General features: G+C 39.0%; 1 protein-coding gene across 1 annotated transcript; it reads right to left on the bottom strand.

Annotated features, from left to right (window-relative positions):
* Positions 1–1,522: 1,522 nt before the first annotated feature.
* On the bottom strand, positions 1,523–21,801 carry Dipk2a (divergent protein kinase domain 2A). Its single transcript, XM_052716907.1, has 3 exons — positions 21,082–21,801; positions 7,857–8,160; positions 1,523–4,307 (listed from the first exon to the last, which is right to left on the bottom strand). The coding sequence occupies exons 1-3, from the start codon at positions 21,736–21,738 to the stop codon at positions 3,976–3,978; spliced, it is 1,293 nt and encodes a 430-aa protein (XP_052572867.1). The 5' UTR covers positions 21,739–21,801; the 3' UTR covers positions 1,523–3,975.
* Between the last annotated feature and the right edge of the window lie 503 nt (positions 21,802–22,304).

Below are 22,304 nucleotides of genomic sequence, written 5' to 3' on the forward strand. Positions count from 1 at the left end.
CACTATATGTATCTAGCCGTTAAAAGTTGCAGATCATGGAAAAACAGGAAAAAAATGTTCAGGCCAAACACAGGTCAGTGAGAAAATTGGGTCCAGCTCTTCTCCTCCTATCTATTAACTATGGGTAACTAATCTTACATAAGGAAAATATTCTTGTTCAAATCTTGGACTTAAGAGTTAATACTATATAGTAGTAATTTATAGCTTGCTTAGCATAAATTAGCATAATGGCTATTTCAGGGCTCTTCAACGTGTTCAAGTGGAAACGTGAAGTTGATGAGGTTACCCGGGTCATTCTGTTGTTTAAATTTCCAATTTTTAAAGAAAGCAGATTTTTCTCAAACTGCAGAGATGGATATTTGCATTTCCTTTACCTCTCTTAATGCTGCTGCTTTCCCCTACAGCTTACTGAAGAAAACTGTGTCATTTACTGTATAGAACACCTCAGAATCTGAATTTTGCCTATACCCAATTCTATCCTTTTATTAGTTTCCTGTTATACTTTCTATTAATGGACAGATTAGGGGTGTGGCCAGATTCCACATTACTGGTTGTTTTCTGGCAAGACATTTCACAGGTGTCACTGGGTACTTGCCACTGAGTCTTATCAGACCTGTCATTGTAAGGTCGGACGGACTGCAGGTCCAATTGCCATCCTGACCCATGAATATGCTCCCCATCAACTTTCAATAGCTTCACTATGACCACTATTTAGACTTGCTAATGCATCAGGAATTGCAACCTTATGCTAACAGTGCATTTATCAATTGGAATCCTAGGTGTTCTGCAAAAATTTCCTGGTGTCATTTGATTTTTCCAGAGATAAAGCAGGAAGCTTCTTTTTATTCTATTCACCAGTGTTCCCAGTAACTCTTCAATATCCTCTCAAATGTGGCACAATTGATTTGGTGATTTGGGCTGCTGTTTTCAGTATCACTTGAATTCAGAGATTTACATATTGAATATGTCTCAATCCACCTTGGTTACCATCTCCCTTGGTCGTGAAGTCGCTCCATCTATTCAGCCTGTGGTTCAGAATTCTTGTAGTAGAAGGGTTTTTTTTAAAAAAAAAAACTTCCTGCTTTGGCAACACTGAGGCATTACTGTTCATTTTTGATTGATTACACTGTGGCTTTGTTGGAAGATAACACACTTAATGTGTACTCCTGAATAAAACAGCACAGCTAAATTTGCTTCAAAATGAGCTGGGGGAAGCAGATTTTGATAAAGATGAAAGAAGTTTGGTAATGTTGATAACTTTGGAAGGAGGAGTATACTAGCTATGAACATTATGCAATTCTCTTGTGGACATTTGAAAATTCCTAAGCTGCTTTTTTTCCAGTTCTTAGTAGTAGGTTTTAAAGGGTCACTATTACAGAAAAAGAAAACATACATTTTGAGCTCGGCTTACACCCAATCAAGACAATTTCCAAAGACTGTAACAAAAGTGCATGTGTTGGGACAGGAATAATTTTTTCTTATTCAAGAAAAACTTGAATAGTTGAAGACAGAGTCTGCAAAGTATGGTTCTTAAAGTATTCTTTATTAAGATCATTAAAAGTTGCAGAGACAACTTTATATTTTATAAAGGCACAGGGAGACAGTTCTGATAAAATATTCAAATTAAACAGTAACGTACAGTACAAAAGACAATTTAAATGCACATACAAACCCCAAATGTTTGATTCAAAAATATTTTACCGCGTCTATTAATGGGCAATGATTAAAAATATAAATTGCTGCTGTATAATAAATATCTGAATGTGAACATCTTGATAGCAAAGAGAACAAAATATTTATTGCTTTTCACATACATATTTTTTCCCTGTAATTTAAAATTCCTAATTCTTGTACTATCTTCTCAGCCTTCTCCAAAGAGAAAAGAAATTCCACATAATCTCTCATGGTGGTTATACCTGAAGTAGCCATCACTCCCAGGAGTGCTTCATCACTTCCTGCTCTGTAATCACAACCACAATCACTCACCAAAAGTAGGAAGCTGTGGACCCACAGACAGCTCCTGTGAGTTCTAGCCTCCATGTTATGAATATGTAGAAAATATAATGGTGTTGTTTTGAAATTGTATATTTTAGTGTAGCTCTAAGGAAGAAGCAAAGGAGTGTTGATTTTTCTTACTCTCAAAAATTTTTCGAAGTTAGATTAAAAAGTTAGATTAGCAAAATCTTGAATGTTTCATTGAGAGCTATGCAATATACTGATGTATAAGAAGTAATACAATGCGATCTGTTATAATGGAGATCTCTTACCCTTGGCCTTCCCATTTTTAAACTTGGATTAACTTTATTGCCGACTTCCTTCACTTTGGGATAAGAAACTAATTTAAGATGGTAGAAAGAGAATTTCCATCACAATAATCAAATAACATGAAAAGTGTCACCCTAAATAATGAATCAACTTAAGAAGTACTTATGCTAATATATTTGATAAGTTACTTGACCACGTCATGTTCAGATGGGTGTATAGCAGCTACGAACGCACCTAGTACAGAATGGATGATCAATAAATAGTTGCTGAATGAATGAAAAGGACAAGCTTGGCTTTGGTTGTGCATGTTTTAATCACTTTCTGATTTCAGTAAGTCAATCCAGAACCCACTACTGCACACTACCCGAAACTACTGCAAACCAATGCAACAACTTCAAACAGAAAAGTATTGCCTGTGCTACTGAGAGTCAACTTTTACATAGAACAGTTTTTAAATAGACAAAAATTTTACACATTATTTGTTAATCTTTCTACTAATATATTTAAGTTTGATGTTCTGATATTTAGCAATTGGGTAAAGAAGGTCACAGTGGGCAGACAAGCTTTACAGTAAAAATTATGAATATATCAATAAGTAAAAGGTTCTGATGCCTAATTAAATTCTAACAATGATTACTGTGTTCATTTTGAGAAACCTACCAATGAATAAAATGGTACAAGATCTTTAAGTTATATATTTTCTTAAAGCAGTAGCTCAACTGTCAACATTATAGGAACAGGTAGATCTTAATTTAAAAGTGACAGCTAAAATACTGAAGTGGGCTAAGAATTGACCAATTCTATTTTCAGTTCTAAACATGGAATGTGTCTAATATTTCTTTGGCATATGCATTACTATCTTGGACTAGTTAGCGTTTAAAAACATTGAATTTTATTGTTTCTTCAATGTTATCAAAGTGTAGACTGCTAGTGTATTCTTCTTAAAGCCTTTTCGCAAAGGACGCAGTGACATTTTGTAGCATATGTTGAACGTCATGTTCAGTGTATACTTATAATTACTGGCATTGAGGGATTAAACTCTTAAATAACCTGAAATGATATCATGCAATGAAGCACAGAAGGCTGAAGGGAGGTAAATTATTTACATAACGAAATACTAAGATCTCTGTAAAAATAGTAAACCTGGGAGTCCTGCTCTAACAGTAAAGTATGTATCGCATAGCACTGAATGAAAACTACTTATATTAAAATTTAAGCAAACACCTATAGTAACCTGGGTGTGTAAAACTTAAAAAAAAAAATGGAAAATAATTTTACACATCAGAAGGAAAAGGTGGCCTATAAAACAGGCCGATCTAACTTGACATTCAAAGTAAATGCAAGAGATTCACAAAATCATGATAGAAATGCAAACTAAGTACCAAGTACCCTTTGATACACAAGCCATGTAACTATCAGACTCCTTTCCAATAGTGTAACAATATCATTAATCCACTCAGGTATGGGAAGGGGGAAAGCAGTCAATGGTATCTCAAGTCTCCAAAGTGAAGAACAGACTCTCAGAAGCATCGTGTGAACTTTGATGTACAGTAATGTCTTATCTTGATGGATGTTAATGTAAGATCTATCAGAACAAGTTCATCATCCTCTGATGTAATACTTCCACATTTTGTTTTGTTCTAGGCAGTTTTTTGGTGGTTTAGTTTTGCCAGTGCTATTCAGCAAAGGAAAAGAAAAGATCACCATCTACTACCTCGCGTTGTGACTTAATTGTGCTAGATATCCGCGCAGTTCTTTTGCAGCCTGGAATCGGCCATAGCGCTTCTTGGGGTTGGCACACTCATCCAGCAAGGCCTCCAGTCGGCCATCTTTGGCAATTTCACTTGGTGGATCATGAAGGAGTCCTCCAGAAGTGCCACGCCAGGTGGCATGTCTAGACAAGAGGTTCTGACAAACAGCATAGTAATTGTGGTCCACAGTGACACGAGCACAAAGAATTTCTTTTGAAAATGATAAGCAAGCCTCCTTGTCACAGTCGTCAAACTTGCTTTCATACCATACGTCCCAGTTCTCAGGCTTATCTGTGAAAGAAAAATCAGAAAAGTTTATTTGAAAATCAACTTCTTACTGTTCTCTAAATAGAACATCCTATTACCATACATTTATTGTATACTTTTATACATAAACTATTTGGCAAATTTAATTAATATATTAATTCATAAAACTCATAAAATTTACATATTAATTCACAAAATGTCATTTGTTCACATCTCAGATAGAAGGATCAAACAAGGCCCCTACCATTTTTCAGGTTCATCTAGGATTTTCTCTAACATAAAAAGGATCATAAAGCATCACCTAATGCTACAAGACTGGAGAGATCTAGATTTCTGCCTGGAGCATCAGAAGGCTACATAAGAACTATAAAGACAACAAATCAAGAAATGAGAGAAAACAGCATTGCAGACCACAGCACAGTATCTGCAAAGGGATGAACATAGGAACACTGGTCCACCTGGCTGAGGGAACAGAACTGTAGCTAGAATGTGAGAGAGGTACCAGGAAACAGATACAAGTGAAGCTAAAATAAACAAGGTGTAACTTGCATGATCATATGCTGCTCAGAAAGGTAACTTTCTACAGACAGGAGGGACAAGGATGATCATAGCAGGCCTGTGAGATGGCTGAGCAGATAAAGGTAAGCCTGATGACCCATATGATGGAAGGAGACAAGAGATTCTCACAAGTCCTCTGTCTCCACACATACACCATGGCATGCCCACACCCACATATATACACCCACAAACACACAAATAAATGTAACTTTAACAAGTTACCACAACAACTAAAGAAAGTCCAGAAAGAAAAGCCAAATCTAATAAATATCTGAGACAAAAATTAAGACTTAGTGAGCAAAGTTCAAGGTTCTACCTGGATGGCAGGATAGGTAATAGTAGCATAATGGTGTAAATATTTTATAATATAAAATAGCTGTAAGGCATTCAGGTGCACCTGTCTTTTATGTGAATGGAACTAGATTTGAACTCCTGGGTTTAAATTCAGAAGACTAACACGTATACAAGAACACAAAAGCAAGCATATGCTTGGTGAAGTCGAGGCTTAAAGAGCAAGTAACTAGTGTGTGCAAAACAGAGATGAGGCTCCTTATGCAGAGAAACTGCACTCAGGAAAGCCCAAAAGCAAAAGATTCATCTAGGAAAACAAAAGGCTATTTATTATTCCTGAGGCATCAAGGATAATGGACAGATACTAAAATGAAGCATAGCAGGACCAAGTCACACAGCCTGTGCCCTGTAAGAAATCTGGATTCTACCAGAACACTAAGAGGTCGTCAGAACCACTTGAGCCAGGGAAAGCTGTTGTCATTAGCTAGGAGAAAGCAGGATACAACTTTTTTTTTTTTTTTTGGTTTTTTTAAGACAGGGTTTCTCCATGTGTCCCTGGCTGTCCCAGACCTCACTCTATAGACCAGGCTGGCCTTGAATTTACAGAGATCCACATGCCTCTGCCTCCTGAGTGCTGGGATTAAAGGTGTGCACCACCACCGCCCTGCAGACTACAACTTTTTAAAAACAGACAGCATGACATACAATCCTACAATAGTCACAACTATATGGAGAGGAAGAGGGGAGCAGGACCCTCCAGTAGGGTATTCACTCCCTGTGGAAGGATCCATGACTAAGAGATCATCAGAAAAGAGCTTGATGAGTACAGAATCTGAACAGGGGGTTAAAAAAGAAAGCACTAAGCAGGACTGTAATGATCACAGAAGATACAGGTCAGCCACAGGGGCCAGGTAGCACAACTTGGCAATTCTGAAGGTAACCTAAAGTTACTCATATCCCTTATGTCAGGAGTTGAGGTAAACTAAGAAAGTTAAGATTCTCCAACAATTCTTGGTTTTTTTTTTTTTTTTTTTTGGTTGAGATAAGATCTCACTGTAGCCCAGGATGGCCTCTAACTCAGTATGTACTCTAAGCTGGCCTCAATCTTGTGATGCTACTAAGCTACCTGCTTGAGTGTTAGGATTCAGGTGAAAGCATGACTTACCTAACATTTCTTTTTCTAGTCAAATTACTTCTAGAATATAGGCTTTATTTATCCTTCACATGTTGAAATTACTATGGTATTTGAATTTCAAAACATTTCCTATAGATTACCTACCAATTACACAGAGAGCTCACAAACAAATGGACTGAGATACAATAATCATAACATTAGACTGAGACCAGACCTGCAGTGCTAGACACCATCCAAGTTAAAAATAAGACAAAACCATCACTATGAGAACCCCAGAAAAGAAAAAAACACAACATTCCTGTAAGGCCCTGCAGAGAAATGAAGCCTCCACTAAAGCTGACACTTTGATGAGCTGTAACAGCATAAACTTCCTTTTGCATTAAACAAGGCCTTGCAACTTTTTCCATACATAACCTCCTTTTGCTCAAGAAGTGTTTATACAACTCTGAATGTATAGGAATAGAAACCAAACATTTACTGATTAAAAAAAACATAAGAAATTATTCTAAAACAATTATTACAGTTGCACCATTTATTAAAGAAAGAAAAATTTCCTATTAATGAGATGAATGTGTGTTTATTTTTAATGTAAAAATTAGCTCTCAGTTGAGTATCTAATATTGTATCTAATATTGCAGAGCACATAGCATTTCAATATTTTCCAGAACTGATGGATATTTTGAATTTGTAATAACAGTCAATACTGGGAATGCCACTGTGTATAAATACACACTAGAAAATGGCAGAATTATGTTTCGAGTCATTTCAGAAACTGCTAGCAATCTCTCCTAATCCCAAACCAAAACTGATTTTTTAATGAAAACTTAAGCCAGCAATTCAGTCATTTTTAATATCAAATATTCTAACATAATACAATATAAAAATATACTAATTTGATATTTATATGCCAAGGAACAATTGTAGGAAAACAGCAAGTTTTCTGTAGTCCAACATTTCTATATTTTATATGAATTGTTTGCAATTCATAAGACATAATAGTCTCCAGTATGCAACAAGGTATTCTAGGTAGCAAAGACTGGCACTGTGTGGTATGATAGTATGTCCTGTGATTTGCACAGCACACACACTGTTCAGAATCGAGGCTGCAGTGAAGTTACATGACACAACACAAGCACTCTCTGGTATAAATATCTCAGATTCATTATGTACTTGATTTTGAATTAATTTTTGCTTCTTGCACAACTTAAAATCCTTTGACTATTGCTACATTTTTTTCACAACCCCTACATTTGATTATGCAACCCCTTTGAGGTTGTGACCCAGTTTAAGAAGCTGTGTCCTAAACCATAGAACACAGTATGCAAACGATGTGCATACATGTACACATACCTCCACAGACTCCACAAGAGGGTGGGGAGGGGAGCGTGTATTCATTTAAGCATGGGATTTTACTAAATATGGAGAAAATTTAATTAGAAGTATAACAAATATTTGTTGATCCTGGTTATACAAAAATTTTTAAAAAGACACAAGGTTGTCATCTTAAGAAGAAACTTAAGTTTTTATTATGAATATAACATTTAAACACAGAAATGTACAAAAGACAAATATGAAAATTAAATACTTACTTTGTCTAATTAGTCTTTTGTCAGCAACTAAAACGTTTTCAGCATCCACAATGATTACCTTCCCATCTCGAGGACCAACTGCAAAATTGTCAAAGCTGACGTCCAGGAGGTAGAGTGCAAATTCAAAGTCATTGTTTGTAAGCTGCTCTGCTATTTCCATTAACTGCCAAGCAAGGTCAACTCTTTTCTCCCATGGTGCATTAAAGTAACTCCACAGTTCTTCTCCAACATAATTTACAGCAACCATTCTTCCACAAGCTCCAAGATATTTTGCAAATGGCCAACCTTCATCAGATGGAAAACTCTACAAGAGAATTATCTTAATATTATAAGACAGTCTGATGAAGTTACCTTAGCCTCTCCCCAGATGCTCTCAGTAGATTCCTACTAGGTACAGTTCTCAGTATAAGCTTCATTTTCCCTCCTAACTCATACCATTACTATGGACCCCAAAAAAAAGTGTGGAAAATTTTTTATTTGAAATCTGTGACAAGTATTACTTTTCAGTATCTTGGAATATAAGGCAAGAAACACTGTCTTTATTACCAACTCTAAAAATATTTATATTTTTCTGTATCTTTTTATTCTATACGTAAAAGCAATCAATGGTTTCTTTTGAATGGACAGTCTTGAAAAATACACTAACCAGTAATTATTTACCTGATTGGGCACTGTGCTGTTGGGCAATAAGGGTGAACTATAGAGGCTCTGTTTAGCCACAGGCTTTTATTTTAGAAGACCAGACACTGAACAAATTGTATGGTGTTAGTTACTAAAGTTTGTACAGTCCTAGAGGCTTAACCAATTCAGAAGCAGTCAAGAGAATGTTGGGGAGGATTCTTGGACTTTTAACAATAGCCAAGATGGGAAAGAATAAACTGATCTTGGTTAACACAACCTCCATCCTAAGCATCTATGGTCTTGTATTAATCTTGTTTCCCTTCCCCCCTTGCCCCAGCCTCCAAATTACTTTTTCACATTAGTGAGATTTTCTAATGGGCTTTTTAACTACTGGGAAGATTCTAGTTCCAAATCAAAAGTAATGCCTTTATAACCATAAATAAGTCATTTTCAACTTAATTATCAACTAGATCTGCCCATGATCCCATTCTGGGTGGGAATCTAGCTCAGGGCCCTGTGCATGCCAGACACTCTACCACTGAGCAACACTCCCAGTCCCACTGAAGATACTTTCTACTGCTAAAATGTGCCACTACAGAAATGACTATTGGAGGGAAAAAAAAAAAAAAAAAAAACATGCTAAGAGTTTTTATAAGTTTCACATGTAGAATTACTACTAGGTCAGGTTTGTGTCATTCTTGTACTTCTTAGCTGGAAAAAAAAATTATGAGATTATACTCACACCAGCACTGAAGGAGAGTGAAGGTAAGCCAGGAGACAGTAACTACAACCTTACAGCATCCCAGAGAAAACGCAGCAGCCCATTTCTATTACTGAAACCTGAATAATGTACGTACGTTTAAAGAGTCAGAGATGTGGCCCTCCTTGTTCAAAAAAAAAAAAAAGTGATGATAATTTTGCCTAAATCTTTAATTGTCCAAACAGACTATTTGTACTTTAAAATCCTTATGCTAGAACAAGAAACATCTTTAGAATGAAACCTCACCTGTAATTCCCAGTTCTCACTTATGCCCCTGTCTATAAATAGACAGCAATCATACTTTGCATATACAACTTTTACTTTTAAATTTAAATATTTTATGACAAAATACTAATTACATGAAAAGATACCGTGGATCTTAAATATAGTAAGTTAATGGATTCACTGTGGGAACAGTCAACAACTACTTAGCCCTTAGAAATTAGAGTTAAACATGTTTTTAATCCTTAACAATGTTTTGGTTCTTTTTTTATTTTTATTTTGGGCACTAAGAAAAAGTGACTGCTTGCTCATGTGAAATTTTAGTGCAAAACTGTTCACAAATCACACACATTTCAACTTTGCTCACAATTTAAAATACCCCATAACCTTGACATTTTGTTAGACAAAGGACTACAACAGACTTAGCTATTTCTCAGAAGTGTGAATGCATAAAGATCTTGACATGAAAATGGAACACTAAAAATTATGTAAGAATGTGGAATTACATTATTTTGTCATGTAAAAAGTAAAACAAAACTACCTCCATACACTGTATTATTCACGCGCCATATTGTAGAACAGACACAAGCATATCTTTGTGAAAATAAAATGGTCTTTGACAACAAGAGAAAAGGGATCCCAGCCAACATCTGCACATGTACAAATGCCTCCTTGTTTTTGGAGCCTTTCCAACTGGCAAACAACAGTCAAATGTACACTTCATTACCCGCGCCCCTCATAGGGAAGGGTAAAATATATGAACAAATGTCACACTGAACAACTTTTGTATTAGCATAGTGATTTCTGACAATCTTTAACTGAAATCTTATGCCTCATTTTAAGAAGAGCACCACAATTCTTTCATGTAGTTTGCTACCTAATCTTTTGGAAGAACTTTAATCAGTGAAGTTACACCATTTGCTCATAAGACAGTATTTTTTCATTGTATAGTCAAAATACTCTTCATTAATGAGAACTAATTTTTATTAAACACACTGCGGTACAAAAAAAAAAAAAGGCTCAGGGTTGGAAGCCAAGATATTTGTATAATTCCATTTAAAACAATTCTGGCTTACAAGCAAAATACCATCACCAAGCAGAATTTGAGAGACATTTTTAATTTATTAGAACTTGGATTTGTTAAATATAAAGTAATATAAAAATGAGGTTTTTTTTCTTCTGATTAGCAAACTCCTATGGGTATACAGCACAGTAACCTAGATTAAGAAGCTTACTATGGAGGCCTAGATTTCCTGACTTAAACCAAAAATTTGAAAACCATATATTCAAATTGTCTAGAATGAGAGTACTTCACTTAATCTGAAATATGCAATTATTTTATTGAATTTTTTACAACTGAAAAAAAACATGAAAACGCTTCTCAAGCAAAGGAAAGGAACTTCAGACTCAGAGCAGTATCAACTGCAGATCTAGGAGGGGCTCTCAACTGTTTCTAAATGTTGGTAAGGTATTAATGCATGTATAAAACATAGAGACCGATGTTATAAAAATAAAGACCACAAAAAGGTACAAAACAGCTGTAAATCTGCATGTTTGCTTTTCCGTTAGTGTGTTTCAAAAATTAAGTTAGTGGCAGCACAAAGACAACTATATAACACTAATGTAAACATAAAAATTACTTTTATGTAGCATGTAGGGCTGTAATAGAACACTCGTACATTATGTAAGGCCCTGGAAAAGATTGAGATCCACAGAGACAGACAGAGCTTAATTGAAAGAACTAATCTAAGCATCGAAGCACGGTTAACTGCTAAGATGTAAATATTATAAATGCCTTCTATTAACTTGAAAAATAAAGTATTTTGATCTTGAAATGCAATACAAATTATCATGTTTAGGCATTTTGTTTATTCTTGGGCAATAAAACCATAAGCTATTTGACTGCCACAAAATTCAAGTCATGTCAATAACAACAATGGACACACTGACACTGTCTAAAAGCCAGAAATTTACTAAGGTCATCTTCCACTATACAAAAAAAAAAACAAAAACACAACAACAAAAAAGCTCATGGAGCTCATATACAACTTGCATGTCAAGATTGTGGAAAAAGACAAGAAAATTCAGAGGTATTACACTTTCTGTAACATACAGTCTTCAACAAAATTTCTACACTAATACAAAAAATACTGCACAGCATGTAATAATGGGTTTGAAATGATAAAGGTAGACTCAACTGTCCACCTCAACCTCTACCTCTCAATACCTGAACATAATCCTTCCTCCTCCCACTCCAGACTCCAACAGTCAAGCTACTTCTCTCAATCATTTGCTACAGCTTCATGGGCAATTCTTTTCACTAAGAACACAGTTTCCTATGTTTAACATAAGCCTGGGATGTACTTACCACACCTATAGTCTGTCTAATAGCACACTTGGGCTTGGCCTAAATAGAGATCATGTAATGGAAATAATGTGAAGTTATTTTGTATCATAATATGTGCTTGTGGAATGCCATTATGCGTTAGTAGCATATGAAGTTACCTTTATAAAATCTGAGAAAATTCTTAAACCATGGAATATTGGATTGAAAATGGGTAGCAATATGCCTTGAATCTATCTTGGCTATTGCAAAAAGAACTATAGCTGGCCTGGCTTTTTTTTTTAATACCCTTGGACTTTAGGCCAGTTAACACTGTATTAATAAGAATAAATTAGATTTAGAATTCACATAACCAACTCAACATATTTGAATCCCACTTTCTTTCTAGTGAACATTAAAATACAATGAATTTGTTTTGTACTTTGGTAGTAACAGGTTAATGAAGCATTTGGAATTTGTTTTGTACATGTCACCAGTTTTTAAAGTCTTATAATATTAGTATTTATGGATGTGTTATACATATTCAAACTACCATGTATTTTAGAAAATTTGCTAACAAACTTGTATATCCCATTATGAACCAAAAGGTTCCAGAAGGAAGGGATTGGATTGAGTGGTTCTTGGCCATGATTAGAAGGTGTCATTCATAGATGTCTTAGAACATGTCAGGAAAACAAGCACATTTCATGATGAATATGTGGATTTGGGGAAGCAGTTCTTTAGAAAGTTTGCTAAACTTGGACTGCTTGACTGAAGACAACAGAACATATATCATTCCAGTTTTACAGAGGAAGAGAACAGAGCTCTCAAATGACTTACTATTTTGCTACAAATGACCTGAGACTAACAAGATTAAAATAAGCCGGGCGGCGCTCCCAGCACTCAGGAAGCACAGCCAGGCAGATCTCTGTGAGTTCGAGGCCAGCCTGGTCTACAGAGCGAGATCCAGGACAGGCACCAAAACTACATGGAGAAACCCTGCCTCAAAAAACCAAAAAAAAGAAAGAAAGAAAGAAAGAAAAAAAAAACAAAACAAAACAAAAAAAGAAAAAAACAAAACAAAACAAAACCACAGATTAAAATAAGGTCAACTTATAAAGACTTGTGTTCTACTGTCTTTTTCTCCTATGTAACCAAAATTTGTTTCATATAATAAATTTTGATTGACCCAAATCTTTTCATAGAAGAATACAATTTGTATAATCACTCAGGAGCTCATAGCATTCTATTGGAAGATAGATAACTGCAGTTCACAAGAAACATCAAATAAACACATAAGAAATGGTGCTACCATTCAGGATTAATTTTTTTTTAAAGAGGGAATTCCTAATATAAACTAACTTCAAAAAGCCTACCAACCATTAAAATATACAATCTAAAGGTCCATCAGTTTTTGTATAACAAGCATTTCTACACAAAAAATAAACAAGGTTCAAACTTAAGAACATTTTAAGAAAGCAAATGTTATAAATAGCACAGAAATGTGTAAAGGTTTAATTTCAATCTTAAAATTATTTAAAAAACACAAATCTGAATGAAATCCCAGTGTGGCAATGCATGTTGTAACAGCTGTTTATACAGATTAGTCAGCTGGGCTGTGCTGGTGACAGACTAATGTTCACAGTTTTCTGAACTGTCTAGAGGGGTACAGTAAAGTTACTAGATGATTCAATAGTTACCTAATTTTTGCTAGAGTTTCTCTAAGATCTTAGCTTCTTAATTTATATTTGGAAAGAGTGGCCAAAAATCTACCACAAATACAGCAGACACCTAACAAACTCAAGATATTTTAAGTCTCAAGATATATCTCATTTATTATGAAATCATTTTCTGAATGCCATTTTCCACCCACCTCAAATTCCAACACTAACCAATGCTTTGAAAATAGCAAGGTGGTTTTATTCACTGGACAGCATGTCAAATGGCTGTACGCAAAACTAAAACTGGAAACCAATGTCAAATACATTAACAACAAAAACCTATCTAAATTAAATAGAAATAAGCATCTTGTAAAAAGAAATCTACCCCCAAAACTCACTTGGCAAAGCTTGATGCAACTAATCTCAACAGATCCTTTCTTACTACTGCACAAACAGCAACTATTACCCACATTTCTAACTTGAATGTGTAAGTACAAATGCTACATGAAAACATTTGCTCCCAGTTTAAAAAAAAAAAAAAAATAGAAGAAATAAGAACAAGTTTCTTTACCATCCAATAACCTAAGAATGCGATCTTACTTTCATTATACACAGTACTGTGCTGTGGGATGTTCTGTATGGCAAATGTGTTGCTAATTAGTCAATAAATAAAACACTGATTGGCCATTGGCTAGGCAGGAAGTGTAGGCGGGACAAGGAGGAGAATAAAACTGGGAAGTGGAAGGCTGAGTCAGAGAGACACTGCCAGCCGCCATGATGACAAACAGCATGTGAAGATGCCGGTAAGCCACGAGCCATGTGGCAAGGTATAGATTAATGGAAATGGATTAATTTAAGCTGTAAGAACAGTTAGCAAGAAGCCTGCCACGGCCATACAGTTTGTAACCAATATAAGTCTCTGTGTTTACTTGGTCGGGTTTGAGCAGCTGTGGGACTGGCAGGTGAGAGAAATTTGTCCTGACTGTGGGCCAGGCAGGAAAACTCTAGCTACAGTACTGACTTCCTTGGTTCCAAAGCACAGGCCTTCTTAAGGACAGTAAAACATCTGTCAACAGTAGTGTCTCCTCCCACCATTAAATAAATGTCTGGTGCCAGTTTATGGAGATTAGGATTCTGATTGTCTTAAATTTAAGATGAAACAAATTCCCCCGCCCATTTCTTCTCTGTGCTTTCTTACAATGGAGTCTAATAATGGACGCAGAGATTACTCACTTCCCTTCCTTCCCATCTTAACCCAACAGCACGTCTTAGAAGTTACTGTCCCTCTCTTCTTCCTTAAATGCATTCTCTAAAACTACTTCTCATTCTCCGCTGCTTTGAAAATAAATTCTGAGCTCATCCCGAATGGGTACCCACTCCCACACAAGATCCCACTTGAGGCCCTGATTTCTTATCACCAGAGATCTTCCTTGTCCTCTTCTTCATATGTAAAATTTAAAATTATCTTGTTCTTGTGTACTACCCAAACGTAATGATCCAGAAAGCAGAAGCTGTACAAACTGCATCCTGATCCGTCATCCTTGCTGTGAGCCAAGGGTGTATAGAACAGTTGCTGGCAGTACTCAGTAATGCCACAGGAACTCAGATGTAAGTTCTCTTTTATATCGTTCATCAACGTCAGTGTACTGAATAAAGTTATAATTAATGATTTACCAAGAAAAATAAATGATTTATTTTGTATTTATGATAGTTATTCTACTCCACTTATCTCATATGGAAGAAATGTCTAACACGCACCCTCACCCCTTTTAAATGACTGTTCCCAGTAAACTGGAGCCTGAAGTAATAGCTATGTAGGAAGTACACACACACACATACACACACACATATATATGGAAGGGAGGTGGTATATGAATATCTGTCAAGGCAAAAACTATGTAATCTGACACATATATCAGCATAATGTACTAAAGATAATCTTTTAAGTGTTATAGCTGTCTGAAAACTAAAAAACTTGCAAATAATGTAATCTAATGACATGTTTACAAATGAAAGATATTTTACACATATTAATTTAATGTCCCGTCTCCTTTCATCTTTAAAACAATCCTGTCTGGTAAGTACTAACATCCTCATTTTATTGATTAAACCTCAGGGCCTGAAGCATTTGAGTGACTTGTCCCGTGTCATCAAATAATTTCATGTTATTACAGAATATAAATGGGCACAATTTCAACATAGACCCCACCTTCCTACCACCCACTATCTACCTATATACTGGCAAAATTCCACACCCTTCAATATTCTATGCCCCCTCCCCTGAAAAAAAGGCATATATTACTTTTATGATGGACCCAGGTATCCCTCCCTAAATGAGACATATGATGTGTATATACTTTCACTTCTGGGCTTATAATGGTGTAATGATTGTAACTGGTAAGAGTGTGTGTGTGTGTGTGTGTGTGTGTGTGTGTGTGTGTGTGTGTGTGTCCTAAACACTAAGCTAGCTCTACTTGTGGCCCAGGGCAGTCTCTCTAACTCTTTTTAATGCAAATGCCTTACAAGACAATTTGCCAAATGAACAAGCAAAATTCAATTATTTTGACTGCAATTCTAACAAGCTCTGTAATATTGCACAGATAACTCCTCTTTGCAACCTATAAATTGGATAAATGACTTCAATATATAACTCCTAAAACTTTCCAAAGGCCAGGCTTGGTGACGCATGCCTGTAATCTCAGGACTTGGGAGGTAGGACAGGAAGATCAAGAGTTTATGGTCAAAAATAAAACTTTGCAGGGTTTATAACTAGGATGGATAACTATCCACCCCACCTTAGACTCATCATTTCCAGTCTTTAAGCTATTTCACAACCATTTAAAATTCACTGTGTGTCTAAGAAATCCAAGTCTCTACATTCTCAAGACCATTTTTAGTTTACTATTCAGATGATGAATGGAAGGTACAGAAATGAAGGTACAGTTGGCATTCTGTGAAAACTTAAAAGCAATCAATGACAGTAACATAGGTCAGAGCAGCTACAAGGTAGAAAAGTTGAACAAAAACCAGGCTGACAATCACCGGGAAAACTAACCAGCCACCCAAGACCAGAAATACCAACCCACAGCAAGCAGAGTAAGCACCAACAAAGACAAAAAGATCTCTATTCCCAGCAACAAATGTAAGGATCGCAGACTAAGCCCATGCAGTAGAAATAATATGAAGTGATGTTTCCTTAAGGATGTCTGTTTCACTGGCTTTCCTAACTTAAATAAATTCTTCCCTCATTTTTGGACCTGAAGTATATCAAATTGTTTGTGTTTTTTTTTTTTTTTTATTTGTAGTTTCATGAAGTTCGGTCAAGTGTTAAACATATTGATGAAGCCTCAATTTTAATAAGCACACAGGTGAGATTCAAAAGCTTAGGAACTTTGATAAAAAGTGCTCCCTCTGCCCTGCACGGCCTGTGATGCACAGCTGCAAGCCTAGCACTGAGGGCTAAAGCTGGAAGACGGAGCTGAGCACCAAAAGGAAAACACAGCATCAACCTCTAATGGGTTTCGAAGCCTAAATGTAGGAATCTAGTTATTAAAATCAGAGAGGGAGAAACTGAAGGGGGCTTCACAGACTACTGCTTGAAATCTCCAAAGTAGAAAACATCCATTCTAGAAACTGCTAAACAAGATGCAAGGTTCCGTAGTTTTCTGCTCCTTAAGAGGATTTTTGCCTTGGTTTTGAAATCTGATTACAAGTGTGTAAAATTTAGAGATAGGAAGAAAAGCTTCAAAGATGATTCACTCTGGCCTCAAGCACACACCCTAGCAGAGACCTAGTACCCCAGTCTCCCAATCCTCTTTTAGAAGAGATTAGCTAAATCCATTAGTTAAACTTAGAAAACAAACAACAGCAAGGAAGAAAAATGAATTTCTCAAATCAAGAATTTGAGAGTCCCCCAACACAGCTGAATCAAAGGACCTAACTCAACAGACCCATTTAAGAGAAATGAAAGTTACCATATAAAAAATTAATGCTTGTCAACTTATCCTAACTTTCATCTAAATGATAATTATCCTCTTTGTCTACTTCAAAAAGTTATTTTCAACAAGGCACCTGGAAGTACATCCTCCTGAACACAGACTGCTGCTAAGGCCAAAACACTACTGAATGTTCTCTACCAAATTCCAATGGCTCTGTCAGAACGGATGAGATCAGTATAGCTGAGGTTCGGTTCACAGTCAGATTCACACTCCAACCATGTTTCCGGCAGCTGACCAAACGCACTAGGTGATTACAGTCACCTTTCTGTCCTGATGCTAGCATTTATTCACTGTTTACCATGCATCAAGCTCTACACAAATGCTCTGTATATATTTTGCATTTTACAAGTAAAAGGAAAGCTTAAAAGCCACAGCTTGAACAATAATAATTGCATACTATAAAAATTAAGTCCTATTAAAACCATGATTCAGAAAATTTAAGGCAAATAAAGTTCTACCAATATAATATAATTAAACAAATTCTTGGCTCTTCCCCCTAAAACAACCAAGGGCTTTCTTCACTTGCCAGGACTCCTAGGTGGGTCACAGACCGTGGCAGAGATTCAGCGTCTCCAGACACTCCCCACCCAGACTTCCCCCCTGTTCAAGAACAGACAGCAAGCACAAATACCAACAGAAAAGTTACCAGCAGAACACCTTCCAGTTTTTCTTCCATTTCTAATGATCCAAGATAGTTATTACACATACAAAACCCAACAAAACAGCCTCTCAATACTTTCCTGCCCCTCCACAGGACGAGGGCCTGCTAGGCATGAGAATATACCTCTTGATGGGTGAAAATGTAAAGGGAACGGTTTCTGATATGATTGAGATCCTGAGGACTGTCTAGTCTGTTGCAGAACAACTTTCCTAGAAGCCAGACTAACCGGTGAGACCAGTAGGCAGCAGGAACAGTGGAACAGGGACAGCACAATCTACAGTTAACAGAGGTGTGTGTATCTTACAGACAACACCTTGCACTTCATTTCCCACTGTTTCTTAAAATCTGAAGAGCTAATGAGTTAAATGAATCTGTATTCTCATTTTTTTCAATACTGTAAACCAAAGATTTTTAAGTAATTAACTTATAACCATTATTATTGTTACTTTTGTGAAGAACAATTTGATAACATAAGCTCAAAAGGTCCCCCCCCCACTTAAAATTTTGGACAACAGAAATAATTGGACAATAAGCAAAATCTCGTTTGTCATCAAACATTCCAAAAATTCGTTAAGTGGCTCCCTCTCCTGGAAAAAAACTGAAAGGTGATTTGTCTTTAAGCTGTAAAGCCCTAGCTCCTTAAAAACACTTTTTAAAACTATATGAAGCAAAAGTACACATCAGCAAAGCAGTAGCTGTGAGTGACTTTCCTATCAGCACCAATATCTTAACTATCAAGACAGCTGGCTTTATAGAAACTGTACGTTCTAAATGTACCGTCTGCACAGCTAAGAAGTAATGCAAATCATCATCTGATTTACTATATAAGTATTCTTGAGTACAAATGTGGATCTACTTCCCACTTATTAATTTATGCCATCAACAATTCTCAATCACACCATTCATATTTTCAAGCTCTCTACCCAAGATCAAGTGTTTCTATAAGGGAAGCAGCTACTCCAGGATCTTAGGTCAAACTCCATCTACTCAGGGGAAGAAAAAAGAACAGAAAAGCCACTATCACACTGTTAAAAACTCTAAAATGTGTCTTTTCCAAGTAGGTAACAGTATTATCCCTGGGAGCTGGGCTGTCTAAATTAAAGATGCCACGATCTAGTACACATTTTCTCACATACTACATTTACCCCGTACTCTTGGTAACCTAAATCATTCACCCAGAGCAATTGTGTCATTAGGCTTCAAATAAAGTGAGAAAAATGCCACGTCATCAACAAAGATGAAAATAAGCAGTGTGGGGAAGAGTTAGTCAGGACACAAGACACAAGCACGCTCGACTATCTCAACTGCAAAACAAGCTGAAAACGCCAAGACTGTCAGCACACAAAAGCTTCCTGTAAGAGGCGCTTTGCTGTGTGGAGATTACATACCAAAGTTTCTCAAGTTCAGACTCCTATGTTTATAAAGAAGCAAACACAATGTTTCTGAGATACTAATCTTAATATTAGTTGTTCCTAATGTATCTCTACTCAGAATCAACCTGATAAAGATTGTTCAATAGGCATTCAGTATTTTAAATGCAGGAACTGTAAATACCTTAAGTTCAGTGCTAAATTTGGGGACCCCAGAGAATCTGACTATCGACTTCAGTGCTAAGCTTTGTCCAGGGACCAACCTTACTGATACAAATATAGCTTGGGGGGGGCGTGGGGGGAAGTAATCATACTTATACTTAGGGACTCAACCTTTAGAGACTCACTAGTCCGGAAACTAATGAATAAAATAACTCTCCAAGGTAAATTTAACCGAGTTTACACACTGTTCACTATCCATCAGAGATAAAACAGTATTTATCACACAATCTGAACGTTAAAAGTGACCCATCACATTATATCCTAACGGCACCTTAAAATTTTACTAAGACTCACATTAGAACTTCATCTTACCAAATATTCGTGTTAAGATTACGTGGCTGACCTAATCAAGGCTGATTTCTCTCGACTAAGATGGATGTAGAAAACTTAAAAAAAAAAAAAAAGCTGTAAATACAGTACATTCTTATTCATAGTTTAATCAACAACAAAAACAAGGTCCAAACCCCTCTAGCCATTAGTGACATTCTTAGCGGAGAAAGGGTGTGAACTATACAATCAATTACTTGTGGTTAATTTAAAATCACTTTCTCTAGTACAGAACTGGTAACTTTTCCTGCAGTCAAGAGGGATCACACCCCTCCTCTGCAATCACTGCCCAAGGGCACAGCACTTTAGCTGGCGGGGGTGGAGTATGTAGAAACACAAATTACTCCAAAGATAAACGGGATTTTTCTCTTATCTTTTTTCTTCTTGCAGCCACCAGCAAAAGGATTCCATTCTATCCTGAAAGGCACATTTATTTTCAAAATAAAGTCAGAGGAGAGCAAATAGGTCTGTTGGGCTGGAGGGAGGCCAGCAGAACCTCCTCTCCTCGCTCCTAGCTCTAACCTAAACACTTTAATTTCTTCCTTAACCGGATTACCATACGACTAGAGCAGATCACCAGATCAGGATGCAAATGTCCATTCTGGCCTTCAGCCTTCCCAGCCCAAATCCAACGCTAACTTTTTCCCATCTCTCCGCTTCTAATTCCACGCAAAGCCCGAGCCACGGATTAGCCCCCCTTCACTCACCACCATCCCACCCTGTGATCTCATCGTCCCCACCTGGCCCCAGAACTAGCTGAGTAGTCACAGGGAGATGAGCTAAGAAATAAAACAGAGGCAGACTCAGGAAAGTTAGGCTAGCCAGAAAGGACAGCAAGGGAAGGGTGACCGTAATGTCCAAGCACTCGGAAGAGGCTGGGAAGGGTACAAGGGCTCGCGACAGCACTGGACCTGGCATCCAGACAGGGACCAACGGGAACCAACAGGAGGGCGGAAGGAAACTCGCGGGGAGGCATTTGGGGAGAGTTGGGGACGCACTCCCTCTGGCGTTGAAGAGCCCGGCGCCCAGGGAGCGGGGACGGCCCCAGGCCCGCGCCTACCTGTAGCACCAGCGGCTCGGGGTTGAAGGCCAGGGTGAGCAGCAGCTGCATGCGCTCCGAGTCCTTGAGGTTGCGCAGCAGGAAGCTGCCCGAGTCCTTGGTCTCGGCGTAGCGGCGCACCAGGCGATCGAGCAGGCGCTGCGAGGGGCAGTGCACCAGGTCCGACCAGCCCTCCACCGCCTCCGGCGTGAGCAGCCGCACGTCCCCGTTGAGGCGCGCGAACTCGGTGCGGGGCATGGCCTGGAGCAGGTCGCAGCGCGGCCGGCCGGTGGCCCGCTTGCAGATGCTCTGGTCGAGCTGCGCCAGCTCGCGCTGCGACCCCAGGCGCTTGAGCACCACGCGCCGGCGGCCGCCCTCGCGGGGCTCGCCGTACTGCGCGAAGTACACGTTCTTCACGTTGAGGAAGTCCAGCAGGCGCAGGCGGCCCCACGCCTCGAAGCCCACCTGGCCGTTGAGGAAGCGGCGGCACCAGCTCGTGCCAAAGCACGCCGGGCACTTATTGAGCTGCAGGAAGCGCCGGTCGGCGAGCTCGTTGCGCTGCCAGGAGGCGAGCAGCGACGGCGAGTGCAGCAGCATCAGCACCAACAGGCTGCCGAGAGCCGCCAGCTTCAGTGCACGGGACAGGCGGCCCAGCTTCAGGGGCACCAGGCGCCACATCCCGCCCGCGCGCGGCAGCGGCCGGGGCCGGGGCGGGCGAGCGCACCCCGAGCCGCCCCACGGCGGCGCCGAGGCCCGCGGCGCAGACGGAGGGCGGCAGCGAGAGAGCCCGCGAGCGGGCTGCGCCGGCCGAGCGCGGCGGGCGACTTCCCGGTCGACAGTCTCCACAACTCCCGGCGCCCTCCTCCGAGCTCCCCGCCCTCCGACTCCGCGGGCGCCGCCTCCTTGCCCGCCAAGTTATAGAGGCGCGGAGGGAGGGGAGGAGGAGGGAGGGAGGGAGAGGGGAGAGGTGCCCCCCCCCGCGGCCGCGCGCACGCGCACTCCCGCCCGGGACGCTGGAGCCGCGCCGGCTGGTCCCGGGCGAGCGGCGCGCGCGCGCGGGGGTGTGAGGAGCCCGGACGCCTCACACTCGAGAAGCTACGGTGTGAGGAGGGGTGGATGCGGCGGGCCCCCCACGCGCGGGCGGGCACGCCCGGGAGCGGGGGGGGGGGGGGGCGGAGCCGGGGGCGGGTCGAGCGCGCCGCTGGGAAGCGTCAGCGCGGGCTCGCGGGGAGGCGGGGGTGGAG

This window comes from Peromyscus californicus, unplaced genomic scaffold (genome assembly GCF_007827085.1).
Source record: "Peromyscus californicus insignis strain IS unplaced genomic scaffold, ASM782708v3 Scaffold_11__1_contigs__length_118956290, whole genome shotgun sequence".
Classification (NCBI taxonomy): Eukaryota; Metazoa; Chordata; class Mammalia; order Rodentia; family Cricetidae; genus Peromyscus; species Peromyscus californicus.

What these genes read in the sequence shown, in the direction of transcription:
- Dipk2a (XM_052716907.1), bottom strand. Translation starts at nt 21,738, where the DNA reads ATGTGGCGCCTGGTGCCCCTGAAGCTGGGCCGCCTGTCCCGTGCACTG. An exon ending in CCGAGCCGCTGGTGCTACAG is followed by an intron (nt 8,161 to 21,081) that starts GTAGGCGCGGGC and finishes ATTCTCTTGTAG; the next exon opens with AGTTTTCCATCTGATGAAGG. An exon ending in CAAAAGACTAATTAGACAAA is followed by an intron (nt 4,308 to 7,856) that starts GTAAGTATTTAA and finishes TTTCTTTCACAG; the next exon opens with ATAAGCCTGAGAACTGGGAC.